The sequence below is a fragment of the Aotus nancymaae genome, unplaced genomic scaffold, assembly GCF_030222135.1.
Source record: "Aotus nancymaae isolate 86718 unplaced genomic scaffold, 86718_ANA_hifiasm-v0.15.2.pri h1tg000051l, whole genome shotgun sequence".
Taxonomy (NCBI): Eukaryota; Metazoa; Chordata; class Mammalia; order Primates; family Aotidae; genus Aotus; species Aotus nancymaae.
In genome coordinates this window covers 14,123,027-14,140,640 of record NW_026988465.1, presented here as the reverse complement: position 1 = coordinate 14,140,640, position 17,614 = coordinate 14,123,027, and the positions used below count along the sequence as shown (strand labels likewise).

The 17,614-nt window shown below is 43.3% G+C and overlaps 1 protein-coding gene across 1 annotated transcript; it reads right to left on the bottom strand.

The window, feature by feature from the left end:
• Window positions 1–828: 828 nt before the first annotated feature.
• On the bottom strand, window positions 829–13,479 carry RBM24 (RNA binding motif protein 24). The gene is made up of 4 exons (XM_021665348.2): window positions 12,876–13,479; window positions 11,681–11,804; window positions 9,904–9,958; window positions 829–2,964 (listed from the first exon to the last, which is right to left on the bottom strand). The coding sequence occupies exons 1-4, from the start codon at window positions 13,041–13,043 to the stop codon at window positions 2,601–2,603; spliced, it is 711 nt and encodes a 236-aa protein (XP_021521023.1). The 5' UTR covers window positions 13,044–13,479; the 3' UTR covers window positions 829–2,600.
• Window positions 13,480–17,614: the final 4,135 nt, after the last annotated feature.

Below are 17,614 nucleotides of genomic sequence, written 5' to 3'. Positions count from 1 at the left end.
CAACCCAGGAGGCGGAGGTTGCAGCGAGCTGAGATTGCGACACTGCACTCCAGCTAGGGTGACAGAGTGAGACTCCATCTCAAAAACAAACAAACAAAAAATCCAGCCCCAATCCACTCCATAATTAGCACAACATACACTTCTAGAGAGTCAATATGACACTCATTTGATGTTCTAACACATACCTTATTAAATATTACCACATCATCGTGGACATAAATTAAAGCATCCCAACAGGTGACCTCCTCTGGCTGGCTACCACAATTGGGCCTTCCAACAATTGCTACTACATTTTGACTTACTGTGTATCTGGCTCTGCAGCAGGTAGTTGGTATGCTTTTTAAACTTAATATTTAAATAACCAAGCAAGACAAGTATTACTGTCACAATATTATAGATGAGAAATGCATTAAACAAGTGAATGCATTAAAAAAAGAGCAATTGGCTTCACTCACATTGCTGAAAAGTGGGAGTCCTGCTCAAAGCTCAGTGTACCTGCCTCCAGCACCACTGGGCTGGTCCCACTTCTGAATGACTAGCCCTCTCTACAGCCCACTCCTTCCAAGCCATCTTTATCTAACCAATTTTCAGTGATAATGGCATCCCTTAGGGCTCCTCTATGGGATGGGGGATGACCTACATCATTTGCTAAGTATAAGGTAGATACTGAGTAGGTGAAACTTACTTTAAAGGCACAAAACCAGGACATCCGGGAGAGTTATTATGCTCACTGAAAATGTTACATGTCAATCATGGCTATCGATTCAAGTTGAAAAGAGAAATCATTCACCTTTACTACAGAATTAGAAACGGCCAATGCAACAGAAGTTTTTAAAAATTATATTTAATACAAGTGAATAGATTAGAAGATCTGAAATGTTATAAAGCAATATACACAATGAATAAATAATTTGCACAGGAGAGTCATGTCTACATTACATAACACTGTCTAGTATGGGAATACTTAAAAGTAAATCCAGTGATAATGGAGAAAGTCCATAAAAATGCTAACCTGTCTTCCCTTGTATGAAATTGTTCAAGTATAAAAATCCAATACAGTGTAAAATAGTATTCAATTTAGTTTAAGAATAAAAATTGCAAGTATTGCAGTTTCAGAAGAAAAATGTAAAGCAGCATTTAAAAACTACGTAAGAATAGTGTTAAACTAACGAATTGCCAATAAATGAAATCTACACGGGCAAAATCAGAGGAAGCATGAAACTAGCAATATATCTTGTTTAAAAAAAATCTAAAAACTAAAATAAACTAAAATGTGTTAACGTAAGAGTACTCTCTTATACAGTGCACATATGAATTTAAATAAATCCAAGTCAACTTCTTTAGTTGAGTAGGTTAATATTTAATACGCTACATCTAGACCTACTAAATAATTTATGCCATGAGATGAATACATAATTTTACAGTGTCACATCTAAAGTTCCTTTCTTTAGAGTGCAGCATAGTAAAACTTAAAAATAAATATCTTAAATAGCATTACTATTAAGGCACAGTATAAACCACATTATCATTAACCTTTGAAGAATTGTAATCTCAGTAACCTCGTTGTCTCATGTACTGTAGTCACTAATAAATAGTTTTAAATATGACTCTGAAATAGATACTAAAAAGTGTAAAATTACTTAAAAAGGGAAAAAAAAATAAATGTCCTTAAGACAGTTCTGCAAACTTTGCCTGCCTTTATTCATAAGCCACGAGTCGACACAATAAATAGAAAGAGAAGGCTGTTGTAGTAAAAGCCTGATCCTATTTCAGAATCAGAATTGCTGACACCAGCAGATACAAGTTTCCCAAAATTGAAACAGGATGGGGAGAGGGATTAGAATGTGACAAGCTCATCAAACAAGCACAAGTGATGTGTTCTTTCCAGAACTGTGTGTGTTATTGATTGTCTGTACAGCTGTTGCACCCATTAATTCCACATCACTTGTTCCACAGTTCCACTCATCCACAGGACAGATGAGAAAATAGCTTTGGTGCCTGTCCACCATTTTACCCACTGCCACGCTCCCAGATTGATTGTTCGATGCCCATTTTTGAGATAGTAAGAACATGACCTTCTGACTTGAAAAAAGTTCTATAGGACTTAAGTGACTGCTAAAAATGACAATCAGTGCTTTCGCCATTTTGTTTGTAAAAAATCTGCTTTTAAATGTAATTCAAGCTACATATTGCTCGCTCTGTATTCCCTGGTTCAACTAGATTCAAACAGCATTTTCTAACTTGTAAAAGGCAGTTTTGCTTCCCTGATACTATAAAAAGAGCAAAAATAAAAATCCCATTACAAAAGTGAAGTTCCGTTGTTACTCCTGGCGTCATTTCGTAGTGGCCTTTCATTTATTCAGGCTCTTTGGGATTGATTTCCAAAATTGTGCCCATTCCCCTCATTCTTACCTCTTTCTCATCTAGAACACTACCCGGAGTATAAAAAAAATAATAACTCTGCTTCACAATAGCATCACCGCTTTTTTTTTTTTTTTTTTTAAAGCTGTTAAGTCAATGTTAACTCTCTTATTAGCTACTAAAAATTGGAAAATTGGGAGGGAAAGAGAAAACAATTCAACTTTGATCAGGTGGCTGGTCTATTGCATTCGGTCTGTTTGCAGCTGCTGAGGCTGGTACTGGCCAAATGCTGCAGCGGCAGCAGCTGCCGCCGCCGCTGCAGCAGCTGTCCCAGGTGCCGCTGCGGTGATCGGCTGTTGGACTGCGTAGCCATAGCCCCCAGCGGTGACATATCCTGCAGCAGCTGGAGAGGCTGCATAGGGGTACTGGTCATAGGCAGCAGCAGCGGCGGCAGCAGCGGCAGCTGCTGAGTATTGTGCGTATGCAGCTCCAGTGTAATCAATGTAAGGGGTGGTGGAGGCGGCAGCTGCTGTCGGCTGGACATGTGGAATGACCACTCCAGGCTGCACAAAAGCCTGCGGATAGACATAGTGGGCAGGTATCCTGTTGAGAAATGGAAAACGAAGTCAGGCGGTAGTCACCTCCTATCAGTAGCATTTGTTGTTCAAAGATAAGACAAACTCAAATTTAGTGGTTATTATGAGCATAGGGTTGCCACAATATCCACTTTCTAGTGGTCCACTGAGAGTACTCGGGCAATAGCCAAAGTCACAGAGTGAGTGCCCCCAAAGGAACTGGACCACAAAAATATGATGACACCCTCCCTGCTAGAATTTTCGTGTCTGATGATTTGGAGCCATTAAATACAGTTTATCAAGAGTTTGGAAAATAAATAAAAATTCGTGAGGGCCATGTACATAAGAGATGTTTAACAAGTGCTCAATTTCTGAAGACTTTGGAAAATTCTGTAATGAGTTCATAAAAGAAAAATGTTTCACTAAGTAAACAGAAAAATTCTTAGCCAAGAATATAGGACTCCAAAGGTAGTCCGTCATTATTCACTTCTGTGGGGTGATCACCAGTTTGTCGAAAGTAACATCAACGTTAACAAAGTTTGTATGTTTCTTATCATGGCAACCCTACTTGAAATTGCTATGCAGACTCAGCACACATTAATCTCTCTGCAACCTCAGTCACCCTTATTAAAAATAATAATTAAAAAAGGAAGCAGGCGACAAAATAAAAAAAAAAAAGGAGTTTAAAAGTTCACAAGTGTGGTAAACACAGCAGAATCACACTTCTCAAACGAACTGTAGTGCAGCTCACTCTGCCACAGGAGGCTGTCGTGGAAAGCTACAAAAACGCTATTAACATTCACGGCAGTGATTCCCAAAGAGATGTGCAGCACACTTATTTCTTTCTTTCTCTTTTTTTTCCCCCATAAAATTCATAAGGACACAACGGTCAACCAAACCTGTTTTGACTATCAGGCACCTGAGGGTCAGCCAGCTTGTTTATCTCTATGTAAGACAGACAGAAGGGGTTTTGGGGAAATGATGAGGTTGAGGGAAAAGGCAGGACAGGGAAGTACAACTAAATATTTCTAAAATTAATAGAAATTTAAAAGGTTCACATAACAAGAAAACTGTTTTTGCGCATCTATGAACTCTCAGTTCATCCTCCGAATCAGCAGAAAAACATTAACATGTTTTGTTTAAAATCTGCCCTATTCATTGATATTTTGTACAAATCAATTGTATAATCATGTGTTATCCTGCAAAAGTTCAAGAAAGTCAAACAAAACCAAGTACCTTTTAAAATTATACATTCACAGATAATACAAGACAGACTCCAATGGCCTTACTTAAAAGTTAATGCAGTTAAAAAAAATAAATCACAAGAGGTATTTAAACAAAAACTCCATGCATCTCCACTCTCACTCTTGCAATTTATTACTGCCTGTTTGAAACACTACCACGAATATTTGATTTATCTTCTTCTTTAAAATAATCTCCATCAAAGCCCTCTATAGTTGTATCTAAAAATATGACACTAGAATGCTATGTGGTTGTTGGCAAGGCCAACTTATAAGAAGTACAAGCACAAGGAACAATCTTCCAATTTCAAAGAACTCAAAACAGAGAACAGCAAATATAGGTTGTTCAGAAACAGATTTTGCTTTGCCTTTTCAGAGTTTGACTAAAAGCACTCATTAACGAACATCCATGGAAAAGATGAATTTATCACAGAGGGTAGTGGACTGTGGCCCCAATGATAAAAATACACTCCATTTTACCAGACTTGTAGATCTTTCCCAGTGCCAGGAGAAACGACGTCATCAAGTGTTTCTGAGGACACTCAGAGATGTTCTTAACTGCTTGTCAGAAGCCAGGCGCGTGGTCATGCACACACTCAGAACTCTGCTGCACGTCAGGTGCCTGGCTCACTTGAGGCGACAGGTGTGGCTTTATGAAACGCTGTCCCTGGAGGCTGCCACATCTACAACGTGTAGACACAGCTAAGAGAGCCTACTCTCATGCCAGTTTACATGTGGTGACGGACAGCAGGGGCTGCAGCAGGGCTATTTTTGATCCTGTCATGCGACAAGGGTTTCCAGTGGGTAAAATGTCTTTATAAGGCCAAAGTAAAACATCTATCAGCTGCAAAGGCCAGCCAGTACGGATCTCACTGACACCGAAACCTTAACCCCTTGTACTCCCACAGTTCCAAGAACAACACTGTAGGTGCTAGGTTTGTCTCTCTGAATAAAGGTGTTCACTGAAAATGTTTATCTCACAAAAAGGCAGGGGAAAACGTTGTGAAGAATGCATTAAAAGATGGGCAAGGTTGCTTAGGGGGCTCTAGCTCTGCATTTACTATGCATTAAGAAATAGTTTGGATTTCACAAAATCAAACAATGAGAATATAAAGTTAGTTCACTGGATCATCAGACTTCTACGTCAAGTTTGGCAAAGGCTAAAGAAACATCTGGAAGGCAAACAAAAACCTAGAACGCTTTAAGGCTTAGGGAAAAGGAGAACCCAAAACCTAAAATATCCTGGTTCAGGAAGGAAGGCAGAATTGGACTAAAGGTTCAAGCAGCTCTTTGGAATGAAATCCTGAATTAGGAATTCTTTTTAATGGTCTAAGAAACCCATGAAGTTGATCTGGGAATCTCTCCCCTATTGGATATCTACCAATGTCCTCTCCTTCAGTCAACCAAGTGTGCATGCCTAGCAGTTAGAAAAGCAAAAGCGCAAAGCAGATACTTCTAGTAATTTTCTTTTTTTTTGAGAACGAGTTTCACTCTTGTCGCCCAGGCTGGAGTGCAATGGTGCCATCTCGGCTCACCGCAACCTCTGCCTCGCGGGTTCAAGCAATTCTCCTGTCTCAGCCTTCTGAGTAGCTGGGATTACAGGCACCCACCACCACGCCTGGCTAATTTTGACATTTTTTAGTAGAGACAGGGTTTCACTGTGTTGGCCAGGCTGGTCCTGAACTCCTGACCTCAGGTAATACACCTGCTTTGGCCTCCCAAAGTGCTGGGATTACAGGTGTGAGCCACTGTGCCCGGCCACTTTTGGAAATTTTCAAAGAAAATTTTAAGTGACATCTCTCTATGACTTTTGAAGCAACATCCTACCTGGTTTCCTCTTCCAATCTCTCTCACACCAACTGATGACAAAGTCTCCATCTCATTCATTTGCTCAAAGTAATCCTTGGCCCCTAACAAACCAAACTCAGTGCTAATATCTTAAGCCTTGGCATTCTGGGCCGAAATACCCAGACTGCCTCTGGCTCCAAAATGCCTTTCTAGTATTTCCTTCCACCTTTTCTCAAACCCAGGTCAGCTGGGCTCCTTTATGTTTCCTGGATAAGCTTCACATGCCCAGATCCTTGCCCTTTATTCATGTCATCCATCCCTCACCCAGATGCTAATCCCCACAGTCTTTACCTGCTGAAATGCAAATCCCATCACCCTAGCTCTAGATAGCACTCACTACGTGTAGAGCCTTCAGAAATTTGCTGTATTTTTTAGTCTGATATTTTTCTTTTTTTCATGCTATCTTAACACAGCCTCATATTTTGCATATGTGAAATGGACTAATAATCTCGACCCTGGGTGGCTGAGCATTAAATAAAATTATCTGTGGGGAGAGTCTACAATGACTAATATGGTAGGCACTCGATAAAAGAGTTCCCTAGCCGCCACCATTCTTTAAAATCTAGGTCAACTTCTACCTCCTTCATGAGGACTTCTGAGTCCCAGTCACTGCCCTGATGTCCCTCTCTCTTATCTGAGGCCACATGGACAGCCCTTCTTGGTGCTTATCAGCTCTCACTGGATTACGAGAGAATACAGTTTTGTCTTTTGGGGCTACAGCTTGACAAAGGCGAGAGAACGCAGCTCCTGAGGTCAGGCAGACCATGATTCTGAACCTAGAATCAGACTCTTAACACTTACCAGTCCTGTGATTGGTAAAAGTTAATTAACCTCTCTGCGTCTTCATTTTGCAAAGGATATTAACAGTGCCTTCAACAAATACTTACTGTGAGAATTAAATTATATAATTTATGTAAATCCCTTATCATTACAATCCATATGGCAGATGTTTGGTGAGAGTTACAGTCCCTCCTGCTCTCCTTAGTGGACACTATAAATACTACTAAGCACAGCATTAGCACACCCAGCGTAAAACTGAGCACTTACAGGGTACCGAGTAAATTAAGTGTATGTTCAACCTGATCTAAACTAGCCCAGAAATTTCTGCTCACAGATCTGTAGCCTCCCCTCTCCAAGTTTTCAATAAGGAAATGCTTCTTTCAAACATAAACTACAAAATATTGTTCAGCAAGTCCACAAGTTTTTCTATATCTGCCCACTGTGCTACATCAGAAATTCCTTTTAGGCCAGGGTTTTGTCTTCAGAGGCCCAAAGTCACCTGGGGGCCATTTAAGGACCACATTGAAAAGAACAGTTCAGTTACTAGCATTTCCAATAAGTCAAGTCAAATTTGAAATTCTCAAGCTTCTTTCCAGGCCTACCATAGGAACATGTAGCATTCCAACAGAATTTAGGATGACCAGGTGTGATTTGTTAGGTACAGACTCTGAAATTAGAGCAGTGTTGAAGACCTCTTAAAAAAGAAAGAGAAAGCTGGCTTGGTCCACCTGGAATGCTATCCACTTCTAATAAGAATCTCGAGTTCAAACAATTTATGCACACAGCAATCATCACCATCCTTTATAAAAACAGTGAATATTAGAAGAAGTGAAAAACAAAAGGTTGCTATCAAAACACACCTGCTTTCAGATTTCCCTACGACACATCTTACACTGGTGGTTCTAATTTTCCTGCATTACCTTCTTTCTTAAGGACTGATCTATAAAAACCTCCACAACCAGTCCAAATTCCCATGCCCAGCTCTCAAGACCCACCTTAGTCTGATTTCTCCACACACTGAGTCTTCTCCTCTATGCCTCTGCTTAGGCTCACTCCATTCTATCCCTTCTAGACATATCCAGTCTTCCTTTTACCTGCCTAAGACACACCCAGTGGTAAAAGTCTAGTGCAAGTGTACCTGCCACACGCACCACAGCCTTATTCAACTCCTGCACCTCAGCTATTTTCTTGCTACTCTGAACTCCTTTTGTACTTGAAACAATACCATGTCATTTAGCAATTAGTAATTCTTGACTAGTTTTTGCATGACTTTTGCTTCCCAAACTAATGTGCAATTCCCTCATTTTGCATCACCCACTGGCACGGTGAAAAAATAAACACACGCAACTACCTGTTGATTCAGTTTTATAACCGTTTCAAGATTAGTGTGAGCTCACCACTAAACTCACATCACACCTTCAGATATATGCTCTCTTCCCCCATCCCACCTTAAACAGATAATCTAAATGAATTACCCACAGAAATAGCTGAACCCATCAACCCACCATGTGTTGTCAGTATCTGGGTTGGGTTGGATGGGGTTTTGATAAATAGCTATGGACATAGGAAGGCCCTTTCTGATCATATTGAACAGAAGACCCTTCCACAGCTAAAAAAAAAAAAAAAAAAAAAGCAAGAGCTGGCAGTAACAGTGAGGTACTGAAATGTTTAAGAGAGTTATAACGAGGTGGTCATGGGAAATGACTCTTCTAGGTCCAGTTATTGTCATTTTCCTTTCTAAATCTATTCTTAGAGACACATGGTAGACATCTATCTACGTAGACAGATTCCAGCCTTCCAGGTTACACAGGTAGACGTTTAGGTCCTAAGCTAGAGAAGAGATTATTATTGAGGGTGACATACTCTTTCAACGACATGAACATTTAAAAAGAAAATTTAAGTATCCAGCGTTAGAGTTACAGGAATGTTGATCAGGTAGAATGCAGACAAAACAGAGTCTAGTGTCCAGGATAAACTGAGGCAGGGGGTGATCTCCCACCCATATAACCTCTGAATGGAAGCGAAATGGGGACCTTGGAACAGGAACACTGGTAATCACAAGACCCAGAGACAACAAATATGAGCAGGTGCTCACCTGAGTTAGGTCTGAAAGGTGAAAGTTAGCGCTATGCTACTCAAAACAACTGGCTCCTGTTAACAAAATCTGATGAGAGTTGTTGAACCTTTAAATTAGATGGCCTAAAAGTGGGTACACATTGTAAAAGAAAGAACCCCGTTCCCAGAAGATTTCCCATAAAACAGAAACTTAGGACATGCAAGCAATGAATCTGTATTCTGACAAAGAGAAATCACACAATTTAGCACTCACTACAAAAATACGGTTAAACAGAAGTCACAGGCTACAGCTTTAAAGCAAGAAAAAAAAAAAGGCCCTTTGCTTCCCATGGCAAAGTCAAAAGTCAACACCCCTCAACACCACCACCAAAACCAAAACGCAAAGAACCCCTTCCCCGAGGAAAAGAAAACAGTTTCACTACAGCTCTTTTCAATTAAGTAAAAAGCACACAGTTTAGCTATCAACACCACTTCATTACTGTAATAAATAAAATAAAGCACACGAAGGGCTATTGACTATTGTGAAAAATAAAAACAACAACACCAACATCCATGCATCGTTAATCACCATCTGAGCTTGTGTGTCTGAGTCTACTGGTTACAGAGTTTAATTCCAAACAGAACTATTCCACCTCTTATCATGGTATCCTTCTGATCAGTTAGCTTAACTGTATACGAGCCCTGTCAGGTTAGAAAGAGATAAATAAAATTGAGTCAAGCTGAACAGTAGTAATGGTGATGGGACACAATCGTCTTGTACACAAGTCATACCTGGTATTTTTGTTTTGTTTTGCTAATCATAAGCTCAAAATTTGTCTCGTTTGGAGGCTGCATACTTGGTCAGATAACTTGACTCATCTAAAAATATTTACAGTATCAGCATTAAAAATGCACAAATATATATAAAATGGTATAACCAGGAACATTCTGTGACATGATGATCTTATCTGTATATAACAAAGAGGCAGGTTAACAAATGATAGCCATACTGAAACTTAAGAAAGCCTGATTAACCAACTTACCCGAAAGGTCTTTGTATAAGGGCTGGATGAAGCTGTTGAACACCAAAGGCAAAACCTAACAATAAAACATACCACATTCTTTATTTGTGCATGATTAGGCATTTATTACTCCTACATGTAAAATGCAATCACAACTTTCACTCATAAAAGATAACCGTTCTTTTGCCGCTGTAAAGAAACTATATATGCGTGTATATTTTTAAAGTCAGTTTTACAAATGCTATCACTGATTCTAAAGAAAGGTTTTAATAGGCGAAAAGTGGAAACTTTAAAAAAGTCTGCAAAGTTTAATTGACAGACGCGGAATCAGACCTTAGGAAAATGTTCACGAAATAAAATTAAGAACTGCAGGATTTAACAATGAAGTTACATCTCAAATACAATTTTGAACTACAATCTATGAAAAGTCTTTGTAATTTGGAACATTCTGGGATGCTTCAGACAATGCTCTGGAAGATTATGGGTTTTACAGTTTTAAAGTACTAAAAATTCACAAAAAAACCAAACTCTCCTTGTTTTTCTGGATACAACATACCTACAACGTATTAGACAATTTGTTTAATGCCCATGAATATTTGTACAAGCACTTACTTTCTTGACAACCTAGTTTCCTTTTAAACCTGTTTGGATGGAAGTAAATTTCAGATGGAAAGGCTTAGGAGTGAAGAGGACATGATTTAATCAAACAAGTAAAGTTGCCTGTGCAAGGAAAAGATTACATTTGCTTAGTAATCAACTGTCAACTGTTTTCGATAATGCAAAGGGCAGTGTTGTAAATGATCCCAGACACCACGTTTTCCCATAGACAAAAAGCTGCTCCCTTTCGGCAACTCCTAGCTATGTGACTTAAACTACTTCTCATCCTTAAGTGTCAGTTTCTTTGTCTGTAGCATAGGGTTCTTGGGTAGGTGAAATCTCTATTTTCTTTGATTGCTAATACTCTGTGATTTATGTGAAAGCTTTACCATTTGGAGCTGGGCGCGGTGGCTCACACCTGTAATACCAGCACTTTGGGAGGCCGTAGCCAGTGGATCACCTGAGGTCAGGAATTTGAGACCAGCCTGACCAACATGGTGAAACCCCATCTCTACTGAAAATTCAAAATTAGCTGGGTGTGGTGGCTCATGCCTGTAATCCCAGTCACTTGGGAGGCTGAGGCAGGAGAATCACTTGAACCCAGGAGGCAGAGTTTGTAGTGAGCCGAGATCACACCATTGCACTCCAGCCTGGGCAACAAAACTCCGTCAAAAAAAAAAAAAAGAAAAGAAAAAAAGCTTTACCATTTGGACATCACCCCTACCCCTTATGCTTCCCTTGGGTCCATGTTCAAGTCAGATTGCCTGCTTTGAGCACAGTGCAACTGGTGCTAAAAAGAGAGACACCACTAAGTGGGGAAGTATATAGGAAGTCGACAAATTTGGCCCATATAATCCACATGTGAATTATCTACAGGTGGCTAAAAACTGGAAAACAGAGCAAACTAAAAATGTATGTCATATAGGAAACAGGTGAGTCATGACTAACTCTTCCTCCTGTACGAACTTGTTCAGACCCTCAAGATCTATTTTTGCACACAGGTCCATTTCCAGCCCTGAAAGGAGTATTTACAGCTCTCATTTATGTTTAATGCCTGGGTAGAGTAACAAGCCGTGGTGGTTCACGTTTACTAAACACATCTACGGATACTCAAGGAGACAATGTCTTCTAATTAGAGAATCATCCCACCCCTAAGGGGGGGTTCTCAGAGAGGAGGGTAGGGGAGGCAGATGTTTCTCACCTGGTTGCATGATCCTTGGTTTTGCTCCTAAGTATGCCAGGTTCACGTTGGCCTTCCTGCCATCAATGATGGGATTGGGATCCTTGCAGGCCCTTTCGGCAGCAGCCCGGTCAGCCATGGTGACCTTAGCAACATACACACACAGACATACATACATAACCTCTAAATTAACCCCCGAAGGAAATCAAGACACACTGGAGAAGTCATTCATGATAAAACTGAGACCAAACTTTTTTTCTTTGCTTTTCTTCTTTTGGCTGGACCCTCCTCCTTGATCTCCCATTTTAAAAAGGCCGGGGGCGGGGGGGGGGGCGCGGGGGGGGGCGCGGGGGGCGGGTAGAGGAAGGAAAAAAGAAAGAAAGCCTCTATCCCTGCCCCCCCCCCGAAATCTTAAGGGTGCTAGTAGGGCCTAGCAGAGCTTTGGAAGCCTAAATTCTTAGAACGCTAGATCCTCCTTCCCCCGACTCCCCCGCCCGCCAGGTCCCTAACTCGGCCTCAGAGTCACTGTTTTCTTTAAAGAAAGTCCAGCCTCACATCCGCCCAGCGCTCCCAAGCTCCCGAAAACACTCCCCAACGACAATAGCCATTGTCCTATCCTGGGGCTCCCTGCTCTTCGGCAGCTCAATTTGCACTCTGAAATCTCTAGGAAGCTTAATATGCTCTGTTTCACTTCGGCAAAGAGCCTAGGATCATCCTTTAAAAGTGCCTACCTTTGCCATTAAAAGGAGGGGGGATGACCCCAGGGGGAACAGCCCCAGACCTCGTGGGGTGTCTCCTCCCTGCCCCAGCCAGAACACGACAACACACGCATTTTTTTTTTTTTTTTTTTACAAAGCAACGGCACGTTTAACAACCGGCCTCCAACCCGGGAAGGCAATTGTGCGTGGTTAGGACCCCTCCCTCGCAACCCTCCGCACCCAAAATCTAGCGGTCATTAGTTCTCTCTTTCCACCCATGCCCTGCCCCGCCCGGCCCCCAACCTCGCACGGCGCCGGGTCTTCTCCGAACCCCGTGAGGCGGGCGCCGGCCTCTCCCCTAGCAAACTTTCAGTTCACACGGGAGCGAAGGGGCAGCGCCGCTCACCCCGCGGGGCTCCTCGCGGGGCTCGCCGAGCCCCTCGCTCCAAGCTCCCGATCCTCCCGGCCAGCGCCACTCCATCCCCCGCCGCCCCCGCCACCCCGTCCCAGCAACTTACAAATCCGTAGCCCCGGGACTTGCCCGTCTGCCGGTCGGTGATGACCACCGCCTCCTCGATCTCGCCGAAGACCTCGAAGTACTTGCGCAGGCTGGCGTCGGTGGTGTGGTAGGGCAGCCCCCCGACGAAGATCTTGGTGTACGTGGTGTCCTTCTGGGTCGTGTGCATCTTCGCGCCCGCCCCGCGGCTCCGGCTCCGGCTGCGGCTGCGGCTCGGGCAGCGGCTGCGCCTCCTCCTCCGGCTCCGCGTCTCCCGCACCCTTTCGCGGCCGCCGGGGGCCGAGGGCGAGCCCGGGGGCGAGGGCGGCGGCGCGGCGGGGGCGAGCGGCCGGGGGCGGCCGAGGGCGCGGGGCGCGCGGCTTCCGAAGTCGCCAGCGGCCCTGGAGACCTGACTTCGCTCTCTGCTCCCGCCCCCCCTGCCGGTCCACGCACGGATTCTCCGGATCGTCTGGATTAGAATCCGGTTCTGTAGAACGAGCGGGCGCTTTCCACTCACCCGGCGGGGAGGCCAAAAATAAAAAGAGAGGGTTGTCCTCGAGCGAAGAAGGGGGTGCTTTAGAGGTAGCTTTTTCTTCCTTAGGAATCAGGTGCCTCGGGTGGGGTGTGGGAGGGTCGGCGGGGAGAGCGTCCGAGCGCCGAGGAGGGCGCGGGGCGCAGCGGCGGCGGCGGCGGCGGCGGCGGCGGGGCCGGGGGCGAGGGACTCGGCGCGGCTCCGGCTCGGCGCTGTCCCTCCCGCCGCGGAAGATGGAAGACGAGTGGCGAGGACGGCTCTCCACCTCTCTGCTCCCTTCCCCCGCGGGCCGGGGGTCGACGCCCGGCTGGGGAGGGGGGCGGGCCGGACGCCTGCGATTGGCCGCGGCAGCACCTGGGGCGCCGGGCGCCGCCGCCCCCCAGCTGTTGGGAACAGCTGCTTCTCTCGCTGCGCGGCGCTGGGGCTCGGGGCTCCGGCTCTATAGCCGGCGCTGGGGGAGCGCTGAAGACGGCTGGTGGCGGCCTGGCTCTCGGCGTCGCCTGTTCTAACCAGTCAAAGTCTTAGGGACCCGGCGCAGCACCAGCAGGGACCCAAGGTGCGGGGACTGTGCCGGAGGAGGGAGCTGCGTTGCTTTCCAAAGTGGGCGACGCGAGCTCTTCGGGCTAGGCCTCGGTGACAGGGCCGGCGACCTGGACTGGAGAACTGGGGTCTCCCGAGGCCTGGGGCGATTCGCTGAGAGGCCAATCCCCTCCCAGGTGCGGGGGGCCCAGGAGTTCTGCCGAACGATACTCAAACTGGACACCCTGGGGTCTGAAGAGTGAGAAGGAGGGCCCCAACTCTCCCTTGGACTCAAAAAGCCAGTGCTGGGGAGAACCAGAGAGGTAGAGCCAGAAGGAAAAGAGCTAGCGCTTGGGTGTAGTTGGGTAAACCATTAGCTGTAATTGCTCACAGTCCAGCCAAATCAAGTAACCAGAGACACCTATGTCCATCAGGCACCGCCTTCTATTTCGGAGGATCATAAATTAGTACTTCAGCCCCCACAGTCACCAAATTTGTCTTCCCTCCCTAACTTAGTTATTCAGGAAGATTGGTACAGATGTCTCAGCATAAGTCTTTTTTTTTTTTTCTAAACAAAGAATTAATCTATTTCCTTCTATTTGAATTACAAGAATGTTTAGTGGCCTGACTTCCATTGTTTTTAATCTGGATGTCATTGTAAAAGGTATAATTTTGGAAATCAACTTACTGCATAACCAATGGTTACTACCAGCAGACCTGAAAGCATTTGTAGTACATAGGGCACCCCATACAGATTTATTACTTTACATCAGCTTTTTGCAACTTCTTTTGAGAGTTCATTCAATTAGGCCTTAAAATCATTCAGTCATACTTGAGGTTTGGATGAAATTATTTAGTGTGAGCAGAAGGTTTCATCACATTGTTAGTGCACGATTTCCTTTTAGGTCCTTTCTACCGGAGTCCACCCTGCAGTCCCTACATTAATCGCCCCTGAGCTGCACCATTTATTCCATTAAAACAATTCGGTAAGTTAACCATTAGAGAGGTGCATACTCTGTTTCTCTCCAGGGCACCTTTGCAGTCAACCCAAGAAGATGAGAAACGTTGCATTTGCAAAGGCTAATGGGAATGCAAATATTCTTGTGCCAAACATTAAATTCTGTTTTTCATCTTGCTGACTTCCTCAAGAGGTTGACTTTTTGAGGTCATTGGTTTCTTGAAGTCTGAACCCCCAGTAGGAGATATAGAGAAATCAGAAATCTATTAAAGTTAAAAACATTTTTTTCACCCAATTAAAACAATAATAAAAAATTTTACAGACAGATGAGAACCAGAAAGTGAAATTGTAAACACCCTCTCCTCATTGCTTCAGGTTCAAAAAGGACTCTGTGTGCTGGTATGATGAAAGATAATTTTTAAAAATTGGAAAAACAAAGCAGGCGGGGAAAGAGAGGAGGCGTGTTTTTTAATATTTAACATCCATCTTGTGGCGTCATTTAAGAATTACTGTACTTAGATGAGGCTCAGACAAAACCCTTTTGTGAGGGGAAGCTACTTACAGCGAAGCCTTAGAACGGTGCCTGTGGCTGTCTCGCCTCTCTTCCTACCTGGATTGGGAGCCCACCCTGGAAGGGACTGTCATAACATCAGGGAAGGAGGGTGTCTAGGAGTGTAGCCAGCAGCTAGGATGTTCACTAGGTAAAGTGATGAGATCTACAAGGAAATTCTGATCCCGGATTGGAATACTTGTGTTGTAGAACTCAGCCTCTGGAAAGAAGATGCTTCCTTGCCATTGTCCCTCCCAACCCTTGCAACCCCTGACTGGAGTGTTTTTATTTTTTCAAGGGAACAGTAAATACTTGATCACTTTGCCTGAAACTTCGCCTGGATGGTCCCTAATTTTGAATTCCAGAGATAGTTAAAACATTACTAATACATTGGTATTATGTGAGTCACTGAGAACTAAGGTTAAGAGGGATGGAGATTCCTTATTTTCCAAACCTATTTAAATAGAAGCCAGAATTCATATACCCAGTTCATCTCAAACTTTCATCAAGATCCTCCCCCGACTACTTCGCCCATGCAGGCACTGTGGTAGGCATCACTGATGTCCACTGTAGGTTTTGTTTTATATCTACACAAAGGTGGGCACAGTTAAAATGGCCAGATCCTCATTCTTGGTGGATTTATGAATCTGAACCATCAAACCATGTAGCCTTGGGGCCATAAAGTCTTTCTGAATTCAAGTTTCAAGGTTAAGTACCAAATATATCTACAATTACCCCACAAATTCAGGTTTGAAAAACAATGCTTGGATAATCCTTTTGCTTTCTCAGCTGCTTTTTGGCAGAGAATACTTGTATATGCATGGGCCTTGTGCAATATGATGTGTGCTTCTTTGGAAAGAAAGAATCATAAAATACTGTAAAAGTTATAAATAGGTTCCACAAGCTTGTCATCTCCAAATTAGTACATATGGATGGTCCTGAAGTTTTGGTTCCTACTTTATGGCAAGATCAATATTATTTTATTACTTACAGTAAATTATTGTCCACTTTGTTCAAAATCTTTATCTGACTATAAAGGCCAGAACCAAACTCAAGAGTTTCACATTCATTTATAACTGATTTCTCTTTTTCCCTTCCCTTTTAAATTAATCATGGAAAACAACTCCAGGCTTATAACCTTTTAGAATAATTCTGAATAAAAGAGAGTAATATTTTATGAAGATTGAGGAATACTCTTCTGGTTTATTGAGTCTCCTACTCCAGAGATAATATTGCTTTGGACAATAAGCCACCTGAAGCAGGGTGACACTCTTAGGTGTCACTGGATCTCCTGCTGGTCATTAAAATCCTTCACAGGGTTTTACACATAGTTGGCACTAAAGAAATATTTACTGAAAAAAATAGATTATTTATTTATTTTGAGATGAAATCTTGCTGTGTTGCCCAGGCTGGCGTGCAGTGGCAGGATCCCAGCTCACCGCAACCTCTGCCTCCCAAGTTCAAGCGATTCTCCTGCCTTGGTCTCCTGAATAGCTGGGATTACAGATGCACACCACCACCCTTGGCTAATTTTTGTGTTTTTAGTAGAGATGGGGCTTCATCATGTTGGTGAGGCTGGTCTCGAACTCCTGACCTCGTGATCCACCCACGTCGGCCTCCTAAAGTGTTGGGATTACAGGCGTGAGCCACCTTGCCTGGCTGATATTTTAAAGATACCTACCTTCAAGCTTGATGGGAAGAAATACATTCTTGGTTAGAACTGACTACCTGTAAAGTGGGCACTTTTTTTTTTTTTTTTTTTTAAGACTGGGCACTTTTAAAAATAATTTTTAAACAAAAATATGGCTTCAGTGAAGTCTTTTGTTTTGGTTGTTTGGACACATTTTATCTTCTTTTGCGTATCCATGTGAGCATTTTGATGTAAAGCCAACAGGTTTTCTGGCGTTTTGAGAAGTTCCGTCATCAGCTGTATTTCTGTTTCTTTGGGTGGGTTGCTAATTCTCACTTAGTAACAGATAACAAATGTGTGTGATAGGTTATGCTGCTATTTTAGTGTGCGGAAGAATTGGCAGTCAAAAACCTAGTCAGTTCAGCTCAGACCCACCTCTGGGGGAGTGTTCTATTCATGCTGCATTAAACCACAGCTAAGCTGGTAAATAAAGTGAAATGGAAATTTGTGCCTGTTATTCAGTCATTAAAGTCATAATGCCCCTTTTACACTGAAAATCCAAAAACCAGAAA